Source organism: Apteryx mantelli, chromosome 2, assembly GCF_036417845.1.
Source record: "Apteryx mantelli isolate bAptMan1 chromosome 2, bAptMan1.hap1, whole genome shotgun sequence".
NCBI lineage: Eukaryota > Metazoa > Chordata > Aves > Apterygiformes > Apterygidae > Apteryx > Apteryx mantelli.
This window is the reverse complement of record NC_089979.1, coordinates 137623416-137647616: the sequence shown is the minus strand read 5'-3', so window position 1 is coordinate 137647616 and position 24201 is coordinate 137623416. Positions and strand designations below refer to the sequence as shown.

The 24201-nt window shown below is 36.0% G+C and overlaps 1 protein-coding gene across 1 annotated transcript in view; it reads right to left on the bottom strand.

Moving 5' to 3' along the window:
* Window positions 1–24201, bottom strand: part of DGKB (diacylglycerol kinase beta) — a 337863-nt gene that overhangs the window by 263984 nt on the left and 49678 nt on the right. Inside the window, exons 4-8 of the mRNA XM_013941524.2 lie at window positions 19216–19369; window positions 13757–13897; window positions 8406–8455; window positions 5099–5173; window positions 4426–4545 (exon numbers count right to left, since the gene is read on the bottom strand). Of these exons, the coding sequence (XP_013796978.1) occupies window positions 4426–4545; window positions 5099–5173; window positions 8406–8455; window positions 13757–13897; window positions 19216–19369 (540 nt within the window). The remainder of the gene's footprint in view (window positions 1–4425; window positions 4546–5098; window positions 5174–8405; window positions 8456–13756; window positions 13898–19215; window positions 19370–24201) is intronic.

Sequence of the window (24201 nt, the reverse complement as noted above, 5' to 3'; positions counted from 1 at the left end):
CCCAAAAGATTACAAATAATTACTTTTTAAATTCTTAGGGCGTAATAGCATAATATTTGTTGCTTGAGGATCCAACCTAAATTTTAAGAGCATTTCCTTCTGAATTAATTGAAGCATAGTCATACTTCAACAGAAGTGTGTTTGTCTCAATGAGATTTACCTCGATGCTCTATTTTGTAAGCGTTCAGAGTATATCTGCTTCAAGAGATGAGGTGAAATGGATTGAAAATTAAAACGGGTAATTTAAAAGAAAGGCATAGTAGCCTGGTTTCATATTATTTATGACAAAACTTACACAGGTTATGAAGCATTTATTGTTGTTAAATTTTTCTCTTGCCTTAGGGCAGCTTTTCAGCAACTGTACAGTACCAGATACAGTGCAACTGTGACATCTAGTGGCCAATGAAAAGGGAGCAAATATAAAATACTTTCCACTCCTAAAATGCACCACGATTTTTTAAACACTAGCACTTGTGAAAATTTCATACATACCTTTTGTAGGACATCTGACAGAGATGATAGTGATACATCACAAATATCTGTCAGGAAATTATTTTAGAACAGAAATCAAATGCTTTCATCAGGACAGAGTGGAAAAATACTGTGCAAGTGAGGGACTCTTAGGGGAGAACAGCAGACAATGTTCATGACTGACAAAAACACTTAGGAGTAAATCATCAGTAAATGCCTTTGTTCCCAATTACAAAGAACATTTCGAGCAATGCTAGGAGATAGTTGTTGGGGTATCTCATACTTTGCTAAGGGTTTTAACTGCTTCAGTTAATGCAGAATGAAAGAAAAAGGTCAGACTCTTTGAAGGTTTCTACTGTGGAGGAGTAGAATACAGAGAGCCGTATAGTCTAATAGCTACTCGTGTGCAATATGCCACTCTTTAAGACATACTTACTTTTCAATAGACTCAGAATCTCTTGGAACAACTTCCAGGAAACTGGTGTGACTAGATGCTCCAGAATAAGAATTAGGGGTCTTAAAGAGAATGGTCTTAGTAGATGTGCTACTTGACACTATGCGTTCAGCCACTGCTAGGTGGAAAAAGTACAGTTATCCAAGTACAACTGGATTATATAAGCATAAAATTCTAAGATCTACTCTTGCAAAACAAATTTCCAAACAGTCTGTGTACCACAGTACCTCCATAGAACAAAATTAATTATTTTTTTATTTACGTTCCTTATTTTGTAATGAAATTGTTTGTCTTGAAAAGCACCAGAACAAGAATTCATTGTTTTTGTCCTGAAACATCACCACAAGTAAAACTCTTACTTATTTTGAAGAATGTTCTGCTTTCATAGCAGCTTTTAGCAGGAATTAAAAAGGTAAACCCCAATAACATAAAATAAACTGAATATTTAGATTGATTTCTTTTCAAAGAAATTCGCCTTAAGCATTTATGTTCTTTGTTCTTTATGTTCTTTGTCCCTCTGTCTGTATGTCTTTAAGCTCCTCCAACAACTTTTGAATTTATTCAGTAATGTTGGCTAAATTTGAAAGGATACTAGAAATTCCATGAAAGTCTAGAAAAAGGAGAGAGAGGATTGCCCCACAGAAGGGAAGTCAGGCAGAATTCCTTGTTAAATTTTTGAATTTGGCAGTAGCTGGCTGGCTAATATTCATGATCACAGCCTAATGCTCCTGTCTCTTTCAGAAGGGAGTCTGAAGATGGAGTCAAAGGACAAAGCCCACAAGCCTATAAGAGATTAGGCAGTTTCAATCTCAGTGTTTATAAACTAACTTGTTTATTTTTTCAGTTTTGTATAATATAGTTCCATATGTCACTGAAATGATTCTCTGAATATTTTGGACTACTATTTCTGTAACTAAAGCATCTAATGTAATGTTTAATACAAATGAATTGAAAGGTTTTTACTGCCTAAGTCAGGAGGTTGTCCCCTTTATTCTCACAAACTTTAAGATACTAGGACTTCATTATTGATTACTGAGTCCAAAAGACTCTTATCTTACTTTTCATTATCATAACTAAAAGAGAAGAGACAGACAAAAAGCACAGTCCTGGGTGGCTGCGTTTGCAGAATATAGCAACAGGATGTAAAGAGAAATGATAGCATTCCACCAGCTGAAATGATGCATGTTACATAAGAGCTTGGTTTTATAACATCACATGTATCATTCAGCAAAATGATGACAACAGTTTATACAAAACAGTAATGGATAGGCATTAAAGAGTTTTATCTTATTTGATTAACTTTTCAGTGTCCTAAAATACACTTAGATTTGATTATTTCAACCTGTGTACAAGCAGTAGAAGTAACTTTTTTTTATGGAAAATGTGAAACTGGGTTTTCTCTAAGTATTACATGAATGATTCAAGAGATCTTTTAAACACGAAAAAAATGGGAGCCCTTTTAGAGGATGGCATCATTTCCTAGTAAATCATTAGCAAATGACTAGTGACACAGCTTGTATGGTTCTCTAGGTAACGGCCCTTTCACCCATAGTAAAGTAAAATAAAAGGCATTAAAAGCCACATCATCCCTTTTACGCCAGTGTCAACAACTAAAACTAGGCTTATTGATCAAAAATATATTTTTGCATAGAACTATATAAATTTAGAGTTGTGAAAAAATTATGTTTCTTTGACACATGAAGAACTGTGAATACTCTTAATTAGACAAACACTGACCCACGGTGATACTGTTCACAGAACTATGGAATTTTGATCACTGAGTTGGCTTATGGATATTTGTTATTTCCTTAGTAAAAATACTTAAAAGGATAAATTATCAAGTAACATACATTTACATAGCTTCTTTACATTTACATAGCTTTTGCTTTAATACAGAAATAAACCTCTACAGAAGGACTCGCATTAATTTATCATAGAATTTAAGCAGTTTTGTATTCAGAAAGTATGATGTGTCCACACAGAAAAATACTCCCAAAACAACTAAAATACCTATAAAAAAGAAAAATTCATACTGAAAACGTCTAACAGTTATCTGCTATACTGATTGCTTAAGAGAAAGTGTTGCTGTTTGTTTGGAGTACTTCTGCACAAATAATAGAATGCAGCCTGACACAGATTTGCTATTTCATGATGGGGAATTAATTTAACTTTTTGTTACTCCATCACTCAAATTTAGAATTAGGAAATCACTAATTTCAGTGCTGATTTAAATGTGCAGTTAAGTAATCCTCAATTCAGATATCCAGCTGGAAATTTGATTAATAAAAGCTAAAGGTATACTATTTTGCAAGAGTTTTAGATCTTCCGCTAAATATATTGTAGTGTTGCAGATTCTCCAGTGGAAAGTCTCAGTCTGACGATTCTTCGTGAAAATAAGATACTACTGATTGAGTGACTGCAGCAGTCTAGGCTTAGTCAGTACTGCTTAGGGCAGTAGCGGTAGATGGGGAGAATAAAAAATATTTATTATTATTTCTCTCCAATTTCTTGAAAGGACTTCAGAATATTGTAAATAAAAAAATGTTTTATACCAAATCACAGAAAAGTATTTGAAACATATGCTGAGATATACATGCTCAAACAACTATAGGACAGCAGGTGGCACTGGCAACATGCCAGTGTTAAAGCAGCTGTAACTCGTATAAAATTGATCATACTGCATATTTCTTATCTTTATTGTGAAGCTGTAAATGTAGAGAGAATAAGCTCTTCTTTCATAACACTCCACCCTTTGGTGTAAGTGCTCTCTTTGATATTGCTGCCTGGTATGGTTTATTGAGGTAGTTATGGAGAAGATGGAGGAGCTCTGTTCACAAGGATACACAGTGACAGGACAAGAGCCAATGGACACAGGGTGCTTCAGAGGAAACTCCATCTGGACATAAGAAAAAAACTCTTCACTCTGAGAACAATTAGACACTGGAGGAGGTTGCCCCAAGAAGTGGTGGAATCTCCCTCGCTAGAAATATTCAGGACTCGGCTTGACAGGGCCCTGGATAACCTAACCTAAGGCCCTGCTTTCAACAGAAGTTGGACCAGATGAACTCCAGAGGTCCTTTCCAACCTCGACTGTTCTGTGATTCACTACGGTTAGGCTACACAGCACAGCACCATGCAGAGAAGCCTAGACACTGCTCCAAGCAAGTTGCTACATACACGTGGGCATTAAAACATTCTTCATGGATACTATTTTGCAGCGAAGAATTAGTAATATGCTGTCTGTAGGACTAATTGGTATGGCTAGCATATCAAACTACAAAGCTTGTTATAGCTTCCAGCTCCAGAGCTGACTCATTTGGAGCAGGTTTGGACATGCTAACATAGTTCTGCCTTTTGAAGGCACACTTCTGTTCTTCAAATGCCATTCAGCCATAGTAAAAACAAGAAAAGACATTCTTTATACAGGCTGCAGAGAAACTAACCTGAAGGTCACAGCCGGCATGCAAGTTGAGGCTGGATACTCTTATGTCTATACTTACATTCTCTAATCCAAGAAGCACCAAGAGCGGGATTGTTGTCATTCCTCCTTGGATCCACTCTTCTAGAGAAACAGTGCCATCATGATCATAGTCAATTTCTTCCATCATTTCATGGAGGATCTACACAGTTTTAATGAAAAAACTCATAAATTTCATATTCTAAGATAACAGTAAGACATATACAGAACTCTGAGCCCTCATCCATGCACAAACAGCAAGGGAAATATCATTTGTATGGCATCTCTGGAAGGTATTTACCAAAATGACTGGTGACAGTTGAGAAAATGAAACTCCATATTCTTATTTATGTTTTATTAACACCTATTCACAAACCAAGTTGTGCCCCATTGTGTACTTACTATGTACAATACAAATAAGAGACAGATCCTTTTAAGAACTTTTCAGGGATACACCAGTTGTATTATAAATATTAATTATTATATGCACTGAAGAAAAGCCTTAAACTTCAGGAAAGAGCTAGAGCAGATCACAGAGCAGATTTAATCAGAAAAAAGACCTGTAGAAGTGCTAATTAACAGTTATAGTGAAGCATAGACTACTATGATTTCCGATCTTACTGATATCTAAAATCACATGTAGGCATTAAGTATCACAAAATGATTAAAAACAGTCTCTTACAACATCAAAAATGGGTGATAAAATGGATGCTTACTGGACTCAGTTCAGTAACATCCCATTCAAGGTATTCTGCAACATGCATCATTTGAGCAATGATATTTTCCAGCTCCTACAGATGCAAGAAAAAGAATGATAATATTTAGTGCACTATTATAATGGAAAATCCTACTGTAAGCAGCTTATGATTCACACCTGTTGCCTTTAGTGATACTGTTTTGTCAGTGCTAAAATACATGGAAAATTACATTTCTAATCACTAATTGGTAATCAATACACAGTGTGATTGCTACCAAAGCCTAAAATCAGAGACCCACTGAGCAGAAAAAGGAGGAATAATTATAATATTTTTTAAAGCAAATACCTTAATTTATATAAAAGTATTTACCCTTACAGAAAACTCTTTTTTATGTGAGAAGAGGCAGTTTTGGGCTCATATTTCACTTGCTTCTTTAGCAGGAATAATTTATGTTCCTCATTTGACATGACAAAAGGATAGCTGAAAAACATTTGTTTTAAATAAACAAGCTTCAATTTTTGTCAGTGTTATTTCAAGGATAACTCTTGATTTCAATTCCACTATTCTAAATAATCAAAACTCATGAGTTTGAGTCATTAGGATTTAAAATTCAAAGGTTTTCCCCTATATTCCAGGGGCTGAGGAATGCACTGGGTGGAAATGCTATATTAATACTAATGATGGAAAATATTCTAGACATAAGGATATGCGTGAACTGTGTGAACTTAACCATAGATGTCTGCCAGAAATGTTACATTTTCTTTAACTGTTTGTTAGGTAAAAGTGAAAAAGTTCATACAAACCTTTGAATGCATCCTCATATAACTATGACACTTAACAGTAGCTGAAAGTCTACCCCATATTTTCAGGTCAATCCTGTATGCTAATGTAAATTCAAACCATGTAGACATATGAAACTCTCCACTCATTCTCAAAAGGAGTGCAAGGGGATATACACTACAATTACATATAAGATCTGATTTTAAGAAAAGCTGAACATTCATATCTCCAGATGCAAGGTAGGTAGTTAAAACATCTGAAACTCAGACTTGCAATTCATTTCTTTAACCAGTCTTATATAGCATCAATGATATTTACATATAAACATATGTGTGAGGGTGACTGAGCACTGGAACAGGTTGCCCAGAGAGGTTGTGGAGTCTCCATCCCTGGAGGTAGTCAAAAGCTGTCTGGACAGGGTCCTGGGCAACCTGCTGTAGGTGACCCTGGTTGAGCAGGGGGTTGGACTAGATGATCTCTAGATGTCCCTTCCAACCTCAAACATTCTGTGATTCTGCACAGTAAGTTTGAGGGATGATAGTAAGAAAGCATAAAATCTGCCTCTTGATTAGTATCCTCTTATTATTATGTTCAAGGGACACCCTAAATACTGATATCCAACTTAGGAAAAAAAACTCTCGAGGATTTACACTAAAGTTGTACTTGAGAAATATGTAAGCTGTATTTGCAGATCTCTGCACAGGCATTTAGCTACACAGGAGTTTTATAGGCATAATGTAGAGGCCAATTTTTGAAATACTTTCTCTGGAGTAATCAGTGTCCCGTGAAACTAAGTCTTTCATTTGAAAGAAATTCTACTTTGTAGCTTTTGCTATTATGGAGAGAGCAAGATCAGGCAATCACTGGTCAAATGTATTACTGTACTTTATTTACTCTTCACTTGTAAAAGAATATGTGGACACAATGCCAAGGAGAAAGAAAGTCAATTAATTTGTGAGTAATCTTGCATTGACTAATCTTTCCATTGTGGTGTGACTTCAAACTTCAAAAAATTCTTCAAATTCTCCTGTTATTAAAACCCAGAATCTCTGAGATAAGTAGATGGATATGACATGTTTTAACAGTTCTTTATAATAAGTGTTATTTTGTGTAAAAGTATAATTTCTCTACTCTGATTGCACTTTGAAGTCAAACTGTGCACTCTGCAGTAACCTTGCTGCAATAGACAACCCACTTCTCCTGTCCTTGGAATTGTACATACAACTGAACATCATATAATTCAAATGAAAGGTATAGCTGATTTTAGCCTCTCATTTTAATGTTCTTAACAAAATGTCCTGATGCTGGAAACTGTCCATTTTTCCTCTTAGGTGAATCCACATCACTAGCAAAATATCAGGCATAGACTACAGAGCGTTTAGGGAGCTGAAATGTAGCTCCACAACCAAAGGACAGTCTCTGGATTGAAAGAAGTAATAGATTCTTGCTTCCTAATTGTTCATTTGACCACTGCTTTCATGATCTGAAGCCCATCCTATGATTTAAGGTACTTCAAATTCCAGCACTCTAAAAAATTATTTTTTGTCATCAATTGTATAATTCACAACTTTCTGATGGAAAGAAGGCATGAAGGACTGTAGGCATGTAGGACTGCATAACCTAATACAGAGACCATTTCTCATTACTATAGTGCTGTAATTTCCCTTGATCATGTATCACTAGTGCTTTCCCATAATCATGTGTAAAATTTGATTTGTAAACATGCTCAGGTGCTTATCTAGAACCATTTGGTATTCTCGTGTTGTATTTATTACGACTAGTTATCCAATTAATGTTTTGTATTCCCTATCATAAAGTCCTTACATTATACATCTATGTATCTTAGCTTCCTTATTCACATACAGCCTATTTACTTTTCCTTACCAATCGGCTCTTTCCTTTCTTATTCTGGGGAGAGACAAAAGAAAGGAAAGCTTCCCGTACAATACTTATTTCCATTAGCTGATCTTTGTTCCTTGCCAAAAAGAAAAACCAAAAAAACAACAAAAAACCCAAAGCATAGCTACATTCTTAAAAAAGTCTTTCTGACTGCTATCTTTGATTTTCATTCAAATGTTTGGTTGGGCTACTACTCAAAACTTCATCTTTAATATTGCTCCTCAGCTCTCAAACTGGAGTTCTGACATCTCCTCTCTACCTTCACCAACTGTGCAGCTCTCACATTTTCCCTATTTAACGAAACCTTTCCAAATGGCACTTTCATAAACCTCTCCCAAAGGCATACTGGAGTTTTAAGAACCATGTTAACATGCCTCCTGCAGTAAAATTTTTAAAAATCGGAAGACTCTACAAGACTTCTCAACAGTTGTATAAGTATTCGACAATTTATACAGTTGTAGAAGAGGAAGTTTATGGAAGAGTTCAGAGCTGCTTTCAAAATGGATGATGTTTCTATTGAGTACAATTCATACTGCTTTTATTAATTCAGAGTAAATGTGAAGTTGATTTGGTTTCATGCAGTTTGCTATAGGTATACCATTACTGCCATAATCTGCAACATATCAAAATTAATAAATAAAATTACCGAACTATCCAGGTATCCATTCCCATCTGTATCATATAAGCGAAACATAACTAAAAAGGAAACAGAAAGAAAGAAGAAGGAAATTCAGTTAGAAAAAACAGTAACAACATTATTTCATTTTAACAAATCTGAGCTTCAGAGAACGAACAGCATTATCATTTTCCTCAGTGTTCACTAATAATCACAAACACACCAAATCCCTTGTATTATGTGAGAAACACTCAGTGACTCCCCTGCCACAGTGCCTCCAAGGAGACACATGAGCAGGTCATTGCAGTTGCACCTTTTCCATGTAGTCCATGCAGCAGCTAATTTGATCTGTGACATGGGATTCTGGTTCCTCCTAGAAAGGATCTGTTTTCACAGGGAGCACTACTAAAAAGGCCCTTTTCTGCCACTTTGCCAAACATATGATAACATGCACCAGGTCAGGCAAACGTTGATAAGCCTACTTAAGTGCCAATGTTATTCCACTCTTTCCTTTGCAGCTATCAAGATTCAATATTGATACTGCTTTAGAAATGTTTTCTGATCAGCTAAATGAAACAATGGATTATTATTTGAAGTATCTAGTCAGCCAAACCCAACAAGAAACATTACTCATACATGTCAACATGACTCCTACCAGGTTCAGACTACAACCTAAACATGTATTCTCAACATGCTGGGGAGCTACCCAGACAAGAATAGCTCCATTTTGATAATGTCCAGAAAGAATATATTCTTTCATGTTTCTATCATTACCTAATTCCAGCCATAAGAGCTGGTATATCCACCATTACCAAGACATTCAAAGGCAGCTTACTAAGCTGCTCATTTGCAGGATCAGACTGCAGAGCAGGGAGAAGCTTAAACCTTTGGTAGAACCGTTATTATAAGGCAAAGGATGAAAACCAGACGTCTAGGAATACCTCACTCTTTGTCCCTGCTATGTGGGGGACAGTTTCTCAGAGCTCTGAACTCTAAATCCCTTCAACAGTGTTCAGTTTTTCCCTAAAAGACCTATTTTCTAAGGAGTAGGAAGAGAGAAGGCCCACCTAGATGTGTTGCAGGACACTGTAGTGTTTCAACTCATAGCAAAACCCAAGCAAACTGTTTGAACTGTGATATTGGATGTCTTGGGAAACATAACATATGACCTATTAACAGCGAACAATCCAATTGCATTGGATCTACAGGAAATGCATTTATGGGCCAACAAATTCTACAAGCCAAGTTTATTACTCTTCTCAGGCAACAACAATAAAGCGATAAGTGAGAGGAATTTCTTAGCAGTTGGAAAGCAAAATGAGGGAAAGAATGTGATTATTTTTGACTTAGGGCAAAAAGTACTTAAACAGGCATTTGGATTAGTGTGCTTGCTTTATATCACCCATCCCCCACCATCTTCCCAAGCTGATCACCTAACTGAGAAAAAAAAACATGTAAGTACTACTCACTTACTCAAACGTAAGTACTACTCCATCACTTTAGCAATGTTAGCCACTATGATAAGCCCTTAAGAGATGTAACCCAAGATTGAAGATATTTACTCTAGAATATTGTTACAAGCTACGTAAGTCCACTGTTCATAAATTATAGCATAAGAACACCTAAAAAAGTGTTTCTTTGCTGGGAATTACATAATGCTTGAATGAAAAATAGTGGTTAAAAGTCACCAGAGACTGGTACTGTCACTGCTACTATGCTTCTACCAAAGCTGCTCCGAGCAAGACAGCTAATATTATCTGGCAAAGGTACCGTTAAGCATTCACAGTTTCCATAGGGATGAGTTACTGAATCACTCAGTGATAACGTACAAATCATTTGGTTCTGCCACCTCCTCCTCTGTGATTGTACTGCAGTGGTTGAAAGACTCCTCTACAGTCTCTGCTACAGTCTCAGCTGTTTTAGCAGTTCTCTGATCTTTATCCATTCGAGAGTAGTGTTGGCAATTTTTTAGCATGAGTCAGCAGTTCTAATCAGTCATTTAAAAGATATTAGCACAGTTATAACTGTTTCACCTTGCTAGCAAACAGAGTCTCTCCAGTTACATATGCATTGCATAGGGATAAGGCTCAACCTCCGTTCTTTGCTGACGTTCTGTTTTGAATAACTACCCCACTGACCAGGCATGTAATCTCTTTTCCATTCATAAATTTCTAAATATTCATGTTCTTACTGATTTACCCAGTCTGGGAGAAAACAAAACAAATAATAAAAACTCCTGAACAAAAATCCCCATGCAAACAACAGAGCCCAAGCTGGCCTTTCATATTCCTTTTCCCATCCCCTAAAATCATAGGACTGGCTGATTTCTATTATGAGACTGCACACCTTACCTTTTGTAAATAAATAAAAATGTATTAAAAGATTACCAAGATGAGAGCAGCTGTTGCACTGCTGAACTTTCAAAGTTCAGGTAACATATCCCAAAAATTACAAAAGTTGGAAACCATGGCCTTTAGAAACGAAATCGGGGAATTCATTTTCACACACACATATACACACAAGGGCTGAACGCACTTTCTATTTTCACTGCACTGCAAAAATGCAAAAGAGAATTATGGCATTATGGAAGCTTCTGTCAGTGTGGAAGGGACAGAAACTGAATAACTTAGAGAGAATCTTGACAAGAGAAACTATGGCAAAAAAGCACAGCTTATAATTCTTGGAGTTTCTTTTCATAACTGTAACAAGAGGTCTGAGGACTTGTAAGCACATTATCTTTGCGGAGCTATGGTACCTGCGTAGGTTGCGTTCATGTCTAGTGCCCTTCATACTGCCTCCTGCCATTTCTCTGAGCAGTTTCAGAATAGGTCTCTGACCCATGTCCCTAATCGTCTATGGTCATAATAACGTTCCACACTAACAAAAACACACAAAAATTGAGGAATGGGCTGGGCTGAGAAAGTCTTATGTAATTGTGAGCTAAATTAACGTCCACTGTTGGGGTTACTAAAGAAAGAAAAGTTGTGCCACAAAACACTGCAGTTCAGTCCTAGGGAAGTAGCCTGCATATTTACAAGGGGCCTTTCTTACATATTCAAAAATTACCAGTAAGCAAAGCTGGGTATACATGAAAACAACATGGATAGGAAAAGGTAGTTTCTATGAATCAAGCTTGCAGGCTAAGCTACAGAACATCTAAGTACTTAAAAACACAGATGTCTATTTACAATATGACCTTAAAAAGACAGCTCAAATTCTTCCAGTTTACCTCAGCAACTAAAGTTTGGCTTATAATTTATACTGAGGCCAAACATATTTTATGAATAATAGATGTGCTAAGTACATCACAGGTGAGATTCACAGTGCTAAAGAGCTTTAAGAATATCAGTATACTGTTATGTGTTAAAGAATCCATTCATCTGCTGAATTATTTTTAAATTTATGAAAACTTATAAATCATACCTAGATCCAAAATCTATAAAACACTATTTCCTTTTGGTGTCTTTTATCTTAAAAATCCTCCATCTTATATCAATTTTTATTTGGAAGCACAGCTTCCATGCTCTGCTCATCCTCAATCTAGTTTCTAAACTCTCAGCTATGAATCAGCGTGTTCCCATTTCTGTCAACAGAAGAACTAGTGATTTGAGATTAATATTAATGTTGGCAACTCTGCAATAAGCCACCCTTCCATTCTTCTGTCTGCTTCTACTAATTTATATTTCACTTTGTAGTCACAGTGCCTATTGTTATGAAATTATTTCAGACAAAGGGTTAAATTATACCATTGATTTATAAGGAGAATTCAGCTAGAATGTACAGAGAATTCTGCACACTAAGTAATGGTACAGTAAAATCGAAAATTTAGACACTGTATAAAACAATAATATATGGTGTATTTCAACTCTGTATGACAAACTATAAAATAAACCTATATAATATGCATGTTCTTACTTATAACTAATAAATGCAAATGATCTTGAATATGTGAAATGTGTAAAAATAGTATATTTATTGGACCAGGCTCTCTCTCCCAAATCATAAAAAAAAAAAAAAAAACATTCACAGTCTCTTGCCTATGCACTTCCTCTAATACGAATTCCATGCAACATTCCCTGCACTAAAATCACCTTCTGCTTCTCTGCCTCTCCCTCTTTCCATTGTACCAATTCCTGGCTCCAGGGGAAGCAACCGATCTCCATTTCATGCTACAGGGTCGGCTTTAGAGGTCTGATAAGGCTTGCACAGCTTGCTACCAAGAAAGAATTACTATACGGTAAGCTGAACTAAATTCTGGAAACTTGGTTTTTCTTTGTATGCGTTCTGAATGCACATTTGCACATACATCATCATATTCTAACCATACGATACCACACTATGATATTATCAAATCTGAGGGCAGAACCTTATAATCCTTGCTGAGGCAAAACTGCCAGTGATCTTACAGTATGAAGTCTAGCATCTTTGAAGTTGTTATTACAAGCAAACTACAAAATATGAAGATAGTTCAAAAGTACATAGTCACTTCACCTTGTAATGAATCTTTCTTTCCAGCAGATAGAGCCTGATGTCTGCATTTCCTGTCATATTGAGTATTTACCTTCCATACAGTATCAGAGCCTGATCCCACAGCTCTTTTATAGACAGACCAGCTATGTATATCAAAGTATATTTGGTCTTGGTAAGAACTACAGGATTGGATTGATTGTTTATCTACCTGGAGCTAACTGGTTTCTAAAATTCCATAATGGGAAACACAAACTTTCTTTGTTTTTCTCTGATTTGCAGATCAAACTCACTTAATTACTTTTCTGAACTGGTAGAGGTACTGGGCTTCAATGAATCAGGCCCCTAATTCATAAATCAAGTCGTTTCTAACTTCCAGAGTTAAACATTCTCCCTCAGCAATGGCACAGATCCGTTGTTTTTGTTTGTTTGTTTGTTTTTTAACTTTCTGGTATTCACTAATATTATAGAGTCCATGGCCTACATTAGCATCTGTTCTTTGCCTGAACTAGAATGTCTTCTACAGATTATCCTAGCCATTACCTGTATATATCTCTAAGCATCCTCAGTATATTTAATTTGTTTTTTACAGCTCTGATACCAGGAGTAATTTATTGACAATACCATAAAAAGAAGTATTTGAAAGGATTATTTTAATTGCAGATCTTATGTTCCTTACTCCCCAACTTCATGTGTACTAGATAGAAAGAAGTCACTTAAAAGCTTACAAAGTTAAAACTCTTAGCAAAAATAATAGTTCATTTCTGCAATACTACTTCCCTATCACCAAATTAAGTCTTAAATTTGGAAAATTTTGAATCGGAAATTTTGATGACTTTTTTCTTTCCCTGAAAAGAAATTCCCTGAAAATAAATAAATATATAAAATAAGGTAAAATAAAAAAAAGAACGTACATTCTAGTTTATCTTCAGGTCTTCCTCTTTCTAGCAGAGACAAATAGCAAACAATGTCCTTCAACTGGATCACATCTGGTAAATGTAACTTGGCAGGAGTAGGAGGTCGGGATGCAGCGGTACCTTTGTTAAGTCTCAAACCTGAAAATAACACATAGCCATTTTTACTCTTATCCATGATATAAATAGAGAATGCAAAACAGAACTCTTACATACATGCATCTTTGATTTCTTTATTTAAATCTCAGAAGACTTCTTAACTTAAAAATAAAATGTGAAGTTTTAAACAATCCATATTCAGAGTTTACCTGGCAAATACAGAATTAAAATGATGGTCAGGGTTTTGTGAAAAAGATCTAAAATAATATACAGATAAAACAACCTACTGTAAAAATAAATCAATTGTGGGAATGGCATCACTTTTTTCATTTGCCCTGATCTGATGTCATTTGACTGCACAACATTTTTGTTGAATATTTTTATTTAACTGCTTATATGTTAATTTAAACATTAAAACAATCCCTGCACCACTCTGTATCTACTTCCTTGTGTTTGTAGAAGTTTCATCAAACTTAAAGATTGCTATCAGCTATACTAATTAAAAGATGTCTTAGTGACATCAAAGAGAACTTTGATGACATCCAAATGTGTAGTTTTCCCCAAAAGAGTCAGATGCATGTCAAAACAGCACAGAGTTAAATTGTAGAAGCCTTGGCCTAAGAATATCATGAGAATAAACACAGAATTTAAATAACAGTCATAATAATTGTTCAAATGTTGTGATCAGAGCAGTTCCAGTGTATCAGCTGGAACACAAGTTTCAACATTGCCAAACCTTTTGTTTCAAAAAAACACTAGCAAGGCTGGTCCTGAGGATACTATTAGAATTTGCAGGACTGATAATAAACAGAAAAGCAAAGCAAAAGGATAGGACTACACAGAGAAAGCAATAATAAAACTTTCCTAAAAATTTATTGCATTTCCCACTGACCTTAGCAATGCTAAAGAAGGATCTTTACAAAGGGATTAACTGTCCTTAAATATATTCTATAATTAATTCAGAGCAGGTTCTTCTCTGCATATATAACCTGCATACATAATTTCTCTCATCCATTCCTCTTGGATTAGCTAATTACTTTATCAAATAGAAACAGAATTCTGTTGGTTTTTTTTTCCTATTTTCATCTTGAAAACTTTATCACAACCTAAATATTTTTTCAAAGGGTTTCCTGAGGTATGTATGTTGCCAAAAAAAAAAAAAAAAAAAAAAATCAGTAACTAAGAGCAATTTGGCATGCAGAGAATATATCTTTGAATCAAGTTCAAGTCCAAGATTTTAGGTAGGTAAGCACTAAAAGTAAATATTTAAATGAATAAAAAGGTTAAATAGGTCAATATTCCACCAAATATTACTGCTAGAAGAACTAGAGCATTAAATACTAATTAGACTCTGAAATAATTTCTGTTCTATATGAACCCCCACACACACCATAGATTCACATAAGAGACCTTATTATAAATAATGAAAATCATACTGCTAAGAAAATTATTTGAAAAATGAAACACTCCTCCTTTCTGAACCCCCAGAATCATTGCCAGCTTCATGAGATAACTGAAATTCTGTTCATTGAAAAGGGACCAATTTCCAAGCTGACGTTTTAGCTCCAGACAGTGCTGAGCACAGAGGACAATATGGAAACCACTACATTGGGTAATGCACTGGAAGCTCACTCTCGTAGCCCCATGACTTGCTCAGATCAGAATACAACCTTTTATAGCTACTGTATCCCAAAAGGCCCTGCTTGGCCAAGGCCTCTAGATAGACCATTTCTCTGAAGTGGGCCTATCCCCATCTGAGGTCTGATCCAGTGTCCTTCAAAGCTTCCCGGTCTCTTGCACAGGATCCTGTGACATCATCACCCATGAACACTGTAAAATTACTGTTTGTATTTCCATTAATATCAAAGAACGAACAAAGTAGCTCAGATAGCCAGATTTTAACTACTGCCAATGCACGCTCACACTTGAAAACTACTTTGGGCAGCAACTGACCATATGATGTGCGGGGAAGGAGAGAGACATTTCATGCTTTTCCAAATTGTACAGAGATCCAAAAACAGAATCAGAAATTGAGTTCCTGATCTTTCTGCTGGATCTGCATTTGAGGTAGGTAGCGAAGTACTAAAACCTGAAATTCAGGAAAAAACATGAAACAGAGAATTCAGACTTGAAACTAACAAGAATAGTATGTGCTTTTAAAATTAAGACAGCACGAAATATTAATCAATAAGGTGTTATCTTTAAATCACACAATTTACACAACCAGTTCACATTCTGATCTTATGTGAATCCTGTGTACTGAATAAAACTGGACCTAACTCATCTCAAATATGCATAGCCCTGAATCCCACTGAAATCCAAATGAAAATGAACTTTTGGCATATCATCAGCTGCAAGTCAAAGTATTTCTTCATAATCATTGGTGGTAGAAGGGGGGATGTAACACTGACTTACAATGCTGCTGCTTAACTGGCATCTGCTTCCATCTCTCTTCAGACACCTTAACTGAAAATACAATTTATAAACACAGGTGAGTGAACAGAGAAACACTAAGTAAAAAGTGGACACATTCCAGAGACATTTATGAACCTTGCTACTTTTCATGTGATCTTCGCTAGCTTGTGTATACCTTCCCATCTTCCAGAAGAATGCCAGATGTTTCTTTCCCAGTATGGTAAGTTTTTTCATTATTGGTAATGTTTAAAAATTACTTGATAACCTGAAATGAAGGTTTCCATGATTTTCATTTGTACATTTTAATGGCCCAGGTTTTTCTCTTTAATCACTACAAATTATAAATATGTAACACCTAGTTAAAATCTCATGTATTTGAATTACAGTACAAACAGCATATTTTCAGGCAAAATAACCAATAATGCTAGCATGAGATGAACTGAATTGTCTCTCCAGACATGCTTTGGGCATAACACTTTATAAAACCGTCCTTTTAGTATTACATTGAATTCATATGGAAGACTATTAAACTGGTCTCATGACACATTATTTTTTTAAGTCCTTACCAAGAGAAAAAAAGGTTGAAAGGAATTAAAAAGTGGAAAGAGTTAGTGAAGGATAAAAAAAAATTAGGAGGTAATATTATAATAAAAAATAAATATAGCATACAGTTTTAACAATAATAAGAAAATTCACTTTTTTTTTGTTTAACCACACTTAAGGAATAAATGTATCAGAGAGAATTGTAACAAAAGTGAGGGAAGCTTAACATGGCCTTTACTGGGCAGAATTTACAAATTAATCTGACAACAACCTAAAAATGGCAGTTAGTGTTTTCTTCACATGAAGTGTCAGAGCCACAGAAAGAGACAAAACAACAAAATGACAAAAGATGACTTTCTGAAATATCTACTCAGACAACACATGTTAAAACATAACATAATAAATAAATATGTATCAGTAAACATCAGGTGTTGTTGGAGTTATCAGGCAAAAAGTGTTGAATGTAAAAGATGCTACTCCCTGTGAAAACATCAATGAAAAAATAGACATGCTGTAACTGGAAACAAAATTGTGCTGCTAAGACATTATTGGCAACAGAATCTATATATCTAAGAGAGAAAATGCAGTGCTGAAAATACATGACATCCAAATGTATGACATCCAAAATAGCTACTGCAGGAGACAATAATTGCATAATTCTGTCACAAAGCATCTCCAAGGGCAAGGGAAGGAAAACACTGGTCTAAATGACTTGCCCAAATCCATGAGGAAGTGATTATCAGAGCTGTAATTAGCAATAGAAAGTTTTGTATCTTCTGCAGAGTTGATTACACCATAGTCTACTAAGCCCATTGCTCTGCATATAGAACGGGTCTAGATAACAAGACAACAAAAACGCAGGAAGCTGGAAATTTATAGTCTACACAGCAGATATTTGTGGATGGAGATGAGTCCATGGCAGTTCTAACTAAAAAGGATAAAGAAGATATCTTAAGAATTCAATTCATATGAAAATGTGGTAAGCAAATTTTACAGTTTATGAGCATAATAATACATATTATATACATAATAGTAGGCAATAATGTAATATGTCTTTTGGTTGGGGTGTATAAAGCTAAGAAGTGGAAAAAACAACTTCTGTAAATTTAAGGAAAGGAAAATAAATGAAACATTATTTAATATATTTAGTTGAGAATGGCATGTGTTAATCAGAGAAAGGGTTATCATAATAGACTATTCCTTTACCAAAAAAGAAGTCAGATTCAATGGGCGATATTTAAAAGCCTATAATTCTAATTGTATCTAGGCATCTATGGAAATGAGCATCTATAGCATCTATGGAAATTCAGAGCTTGTTACTGTGGCAATCAGCTTACTTTTTCATCTCATCCCCTGATAAAAGCAAGTATTTGGTATATTCACAGTTTGTAATGTTACTCAAAACTATTACCCATATCTCATCAAGCCTCTCTGCAACACAAGAACTAACATTTTATCAAGTAGCACCGGTATCAAGTCCCCAACTTCTGGATGAGTTGCATTTTGAGGATATCTAATTTTCACATAAAGACTTCAAGTGATTAAAGACCCATTACCCTTTTTGTAATTTGCTCAAACTGTTCGATTACCCTAGCTGTTCAAAGTAGGAAATTTATTTCTAGTCTATATTAGTCTAGCTCCTGCCTTCAGCTACTGGATGTTGCTATAGTTCCCAAATTGGCACCATTCAAAGTGAAGTCTCTGAAATTTAGGAAGATAATTTTTTTTTTTGGCCTAAATTTTCTTAAAAAAAGCTTTATATACTTTATAAGTCAAAAGATTTTAACGCTGTTTTTCATGAAAGTATGTCAAAAATTTATGTTCTCTAAACTCAAAAACATGTTAAATAAAATCTACAGTCTAGCATGAAAAATTCAAACCATTTTAAGGAACTGATTCTCACATTGGGTAAAGAAATACTGCTAGCACTTCCAGGTCATTAAAACACCAGGAGCTGATAAGTGTGTAGGATTACTACCAGCGGCATCACAATCAGACAATTAAGAGAGAGGAGACAGTAAATGGGAAAGGAAAGCTTTAGAGCACTGGTAGGAGTTCCTGCAGGAGGCTCTGAAGGCTTCTAAGCATTTACACAGTGCAGTAGGCAGCAGGACCATGTAATCATAGCAATTTAATTAGCATTAACATGAAAAAGACTGTCCACTTGGTGTCTCAGCTGCATCATTATTGTGAATTAAAAAGATGAAACCATTTAATTTCCATTTCTCTTCACAATAGTCCTGTGTTCATGACTGAGTTTCTCCAAATTCACAAATACCAGAAGAAAAAAAAAAAAGAACAAACTATACACAGCTCAGAATTCTACACGTTTATAACTATTAGAAGTAAATAGCAAGAGGAGAAACTTTAATTTCTTGTATTACTGTGATTTTATTACTTACCTCCAGAAAGAAGCTGGGGTTTGTTTTTTATTAAAGGGCTGAAGTGAGGGATTTTGTTGCTGAATGATGTAAAAAGATGTTCGATGAAGTCATCAGGTAGCTCTGCCTCCAGAAAAGTCTTCATGAACAGCCTGAATCCCTCTAAATCAATTGTCTGGAGTGAAAAAAAAAAAAAAAATATATATATATATATATATATAGAGAGAGAGAGAGAGAGAGAGAGAGAATTGTTAGTTTCAGAAAAACTTTCATATAAGTGCGCCAAATAATATCCTGTTAACAAAAATATTAGACTATCCTTGAAAATACTGGTTTCTGAAGATATAATCTGGAACACATATTGAAAACTATTGATAATATAGTATTAAGTAGAACTTTGAAAATCCACAGTATTGCTACAATAGCCCAGAGACAGAGAGACAGAGAGACAGAGAGACAGAGAGACAGAGAGACAGAGAGACAGAGAGACAGAGAGACAGAGAGACAGAGAGACAGAGAGACAGAGAGACAGAGAGACAGAGAGACAGAGAGACAGAGAGACAGAGAGACAGAGAGACAGAGAGACAGAGAGACAGAGAGACAGAGAGACAGAGAGACAGAGAGACAGAGAGACAGAGAGACAGAGAGACAGAGAGACAGAGAGACAGAGAGACAGAGAGACAGAGAGACAGAGAGACAGAGAGACAGAGAGACAGAGAGACAGAGAGACAGAGAGACAGAGAGACAGAGAGACAGAGAGACAGAGAGACAGAGAGACAGAGACAGAGAGACAGAGACAGAGAGACAGAGACAGAGAGACAGAGACAGAGAGACAGAGACAGAGAGACAGAGACAGAGAGACAGAGACAGAGAGACAGAGACAGAGAGACAGAGACAGAGAGACAGAGACAGAGAGACAGAGACAGAGAGACAGAGACAGAGAGACAGAGACAGAGAGACAGAGACAGAGAGACAGAGACAGAGAGACAGAGACAGAGAGACAGAGACAGAGAGACAGAGACAGAGAGACAGAGACAGAGAGAGAGACAGAGAGAGAGACAGAGAGAGAGACAGAGAGAGAGACAGAGAGAGAGACAGAGAGAGAGACAGAGAGAGACAGAGAGAGACAGAGAGAGACAGAGAGAGACAGAGAGAGACAGAGAGAGACAGAGAGAGACAGAGAGAGACAGAGAGACAGAGAGAGACAGAGAGAGACAGAGAGAGACAGAGAGAGACAGAGAGAGACAGAGAGAGACAGAGAGAGACGGAGAGAGACGGAGAGAGAGGGAGAGAGAGGGAGAGGGAGGGGGAGGGAGGGGGGGGGAGGGAGGGGGAGGGAGACAGGGAGGGGGAGGGAGACAGGGAGGGGGAGGGAGACAGAGAGAGGGAGGGAGACAGAGAGAGGGAGGGAGACAGAGAGAGGGAGGGAGACAGAGAGAGGGAGGGAGACAGAGAGAGGGAGGGAGACAGAGAGAGGGAGGGAGACAGAGAGAGGGAGGGAGACAGAGAGAGGGAGGGAGACAGAGAGAGGGAGGGAGACAGAGAGAGGGAGGGAGACAGAGAGAGGGAGGGAGACAGAGAGAGGGAGGGAGACAGAGAGAGGGAGGGAGACAGAGAGGGAGAACAATTAAAAAAAAAGTTTTTTTAAAGACTTCTCCAGCAAGGTAAAAAGTGATTAATGAAACTTCATTGATGACCTCTGTCTGGTAAGTCAATATTATCAGTCTTGACTAATAAAATGAATGTAAAACATTATGATCACATTTTATCCTACTAATATAGAACTAATAGAGACAACGGCATGATGAGGCGTATCAAGAGATCTTAAGACAATTTCACTTTTATCTCTGAAATAACCATGATACGATTGCACACTTACCAATGAGGCTACTTTGTTACATACGTGATAAATAATAAATCATACTTATCACTTCTTAATTAACTGAAAAATATAATAGTGTTGCTGCCTTTGTTTCTATCTCAAACAGAACACTAACTTTCCACCTTTGAATAAGTCTCAGATAAAGCCATGTCTTACTGCAAAAACAAGGTGGGAAAACTCTCCATGTTTAGGGAAGACTCTACATGTCTCCATGAACACCCTGGCGCATCAGAACAATGAATGCAAAATTAGCACGCAAAAGACCAGAAATTATGTCAAAAACGAAACAAAAGTTGAAGACAAATTTTCAAAGTGCCTTAGCAACTTAGGAATCTGAGTAACAGTAAAAATTTTGTTAAACTAACTGTAAAAATTATTTCAACGCTTCGTAGCAGTGATTTTTCTTTTACTCCCCTCCCTCCTTTTTTGATGAGATGAAGAAATTTTGTTATGTACACATGAGATAATGTGCTTTCCATGAAGAGCAATAAAACCTAATTGCCCAAGGGTAATGTTTTAATTGTATGTCACTCTTCTTACTAGAGGGCAACAACAAAGATTGCAATATCTGATTTTGTGCAAGTTTACTGACTTACTAGGAATATAAACCAGGCAAGAGGGCATCTGTGTTGAGGCTCTAAAACAGAACAACTCGTTTCACAAAGATGCTCAGTGAAACCACTAAAACTACCTGTTGAATGTAAAAATAGCAGACTCAAAAAAAAAAAAAAAAAAAAGCACCTTGGACATGAAGTAACTCTCTGTCATCCTAGTAGTTTCAGCCATTCTCTTCTACATTTACAACTCATACTCTGTTTCAGTTATGCTGTAAACTTTCTAAATGTTTTCCTCAATAACAAAGTCACTGACATTTAATTCAGTTCTTATAAACTATGAAACCACAATGGCAAAAAAACTTGTATCAGCATCCAAGCAAACCGGTCATCAGTTTACACTATATATATATAAATATATTTTTTTATCTGACAGCATAACAAATACACTAATCACTAAATTAACTAATATTAGAAACCTGAAATTGTATTGTTGGATTGTTCATTAATGAAATATATCTTAGGTATTTCATTAAACTACATATAAAGAAGAATAGCTGGGATAAAAGGAAAACAGAAAAACAAACTACAATCTCATTTAAGTTAAGGTTTATGGATGAATGTATTAAAATCTCTCTGTTACATAAAGCTTTCTTTCATTTATCTTGTCCACAGCTTTTATGCGCACACTTCCCTGCTAAAAATATTCCTTGAGTTGATAGCTATCTTAGATTTTTAAACAGCTGCCCCCATTACCATATTGCCTGAGTAATAGTTGTCCATCAAGCTGCCAGCAATAACTAAATGATACATTTTTAATTGTACAGGCTCAGAATTGTGCCTGGGCAAAAAGTTGGTTAATAAATAAGATTAAAATTATGCAATTTTCCTTCCCAAAGACTGTTTTTCTCAAAGAGATTCTATCTTTTCAAAGTTTTCTAAAGACTGTCAAATTATCATTTACCCCAGTGACCTCTAAAACAAATGTTCCAAACTGTCTTATATTTTCTCTCCATGAAAGACAACATGTATCAAAGTAACACATGACTTAGCTGCTGTATCCATTTATTTTATTTGACACCCTGGCTGCCATTGATTAGGGTGCCCAGCAAAGGAAAACAGACAGGCCGGGACAGCTGTTCTGGAAGATTGTTCTACAGCCAGAGCTCTTCAGCTCAAAGTGCGTTACACTCTGCTCTCGCGTGCTTTGGGGCCTATATTCCCCCAGAGAAACAGTAAAATTCATACAGCAAAACAGAGCTCTGATGTTGTACCACCAAAAAGCCTTCAAATGAAGCTGAAAGTTGGTTAAGAGCTGGTAAGCAACTTGACTACACATCAGGCATGTTCATAATAGCCTGAAAGACAGATGGAAAATCACATGCTCTATTGGCCAAATGCACCACAACTGTCCTGCCTGAAGGACATGGACAGATCCCTGTGAACAGGTCTTCGTCTACATGAAGAGAACAGAAGCCTTGATTCTGATACTCCTTTGCTGAATAATGTTCTTCTAGAGGACCTAACATAAAGAAGTTAGGTATAGATGTACAGATGATCTTTATAGGATTTGTTTTTTCTAAATGTATCTACAGTAAAGATGTATTTTTGTAATGTATCTACAGTAAAGAACAAGAGACTGTAATAGATCTAGTAGTTTAGATTAGCCATCTAGTCTACAAATGAAAAATGAGAGAGCCTTCAAAGAAGGTTCACTTTAAATTATTCTTATTCCTACTCTTCCACCTCTCTCTCATTGTAATATACATAAGCCATTGCATAACAGCAGAAGAATTTTTTTTAAAAGAAATCCTACGAGAACCACAGCAGAAGTTTCATGTTACAGGTGCTAGAATATTACCAAGTACCTATTTGAGTATTGAGTACGGCTCATTTAAAACAGAAGAGTTAAAGAAGCAAAGCATTTGCTGAACCTCCATCCTAATTTAAAATAAGTTTTGCAGAAGAACAACACACAATATTATGAATATTTCTCTATCCTGAAATTATACAATGCTTTCTTCCACATAGAACTTTCCTGTTCTGAAATGGGAAGATGCTTCCATTCACCTCTTCAGACAGCAAAGATTGTTTGCCTTCACCATTCTCAAGTTGCCTTCCAGAGATGGCTAAGTAATGAGCCTTTCTCCTCTCTGATAATTATGAGCACACCCCCCCACTGCCCAGCTACTTTTCACAGGAATCACACAATGTTTTGGTAAGCAAAAAGACTTCAGTCATAGACAGATGAAAAAAAGAAAGCAGAAGACATTAATTTTCCACACTGACATGCATCATGCTCACTCATCTATGCATACCACAATATCTTTCTTTTAGAAGATCTCACTGTCATATCAGGATTTCTCAAATGAAAACTTCAGTAAATTTTGGTACAGTTGCAAAATAATTTATTTCTGTTAATGAATTCAGAAGCATTAATTAACCAGTTCAGACTAATAATATCAGAATAACATATACTGATATATATTAGCATGCATACTAATTGCTTAGTTTTCAACACTTGCTTGGCTTCCAGAAGCACCAGTTGAATTCAAATGAACTTGTGAAAGA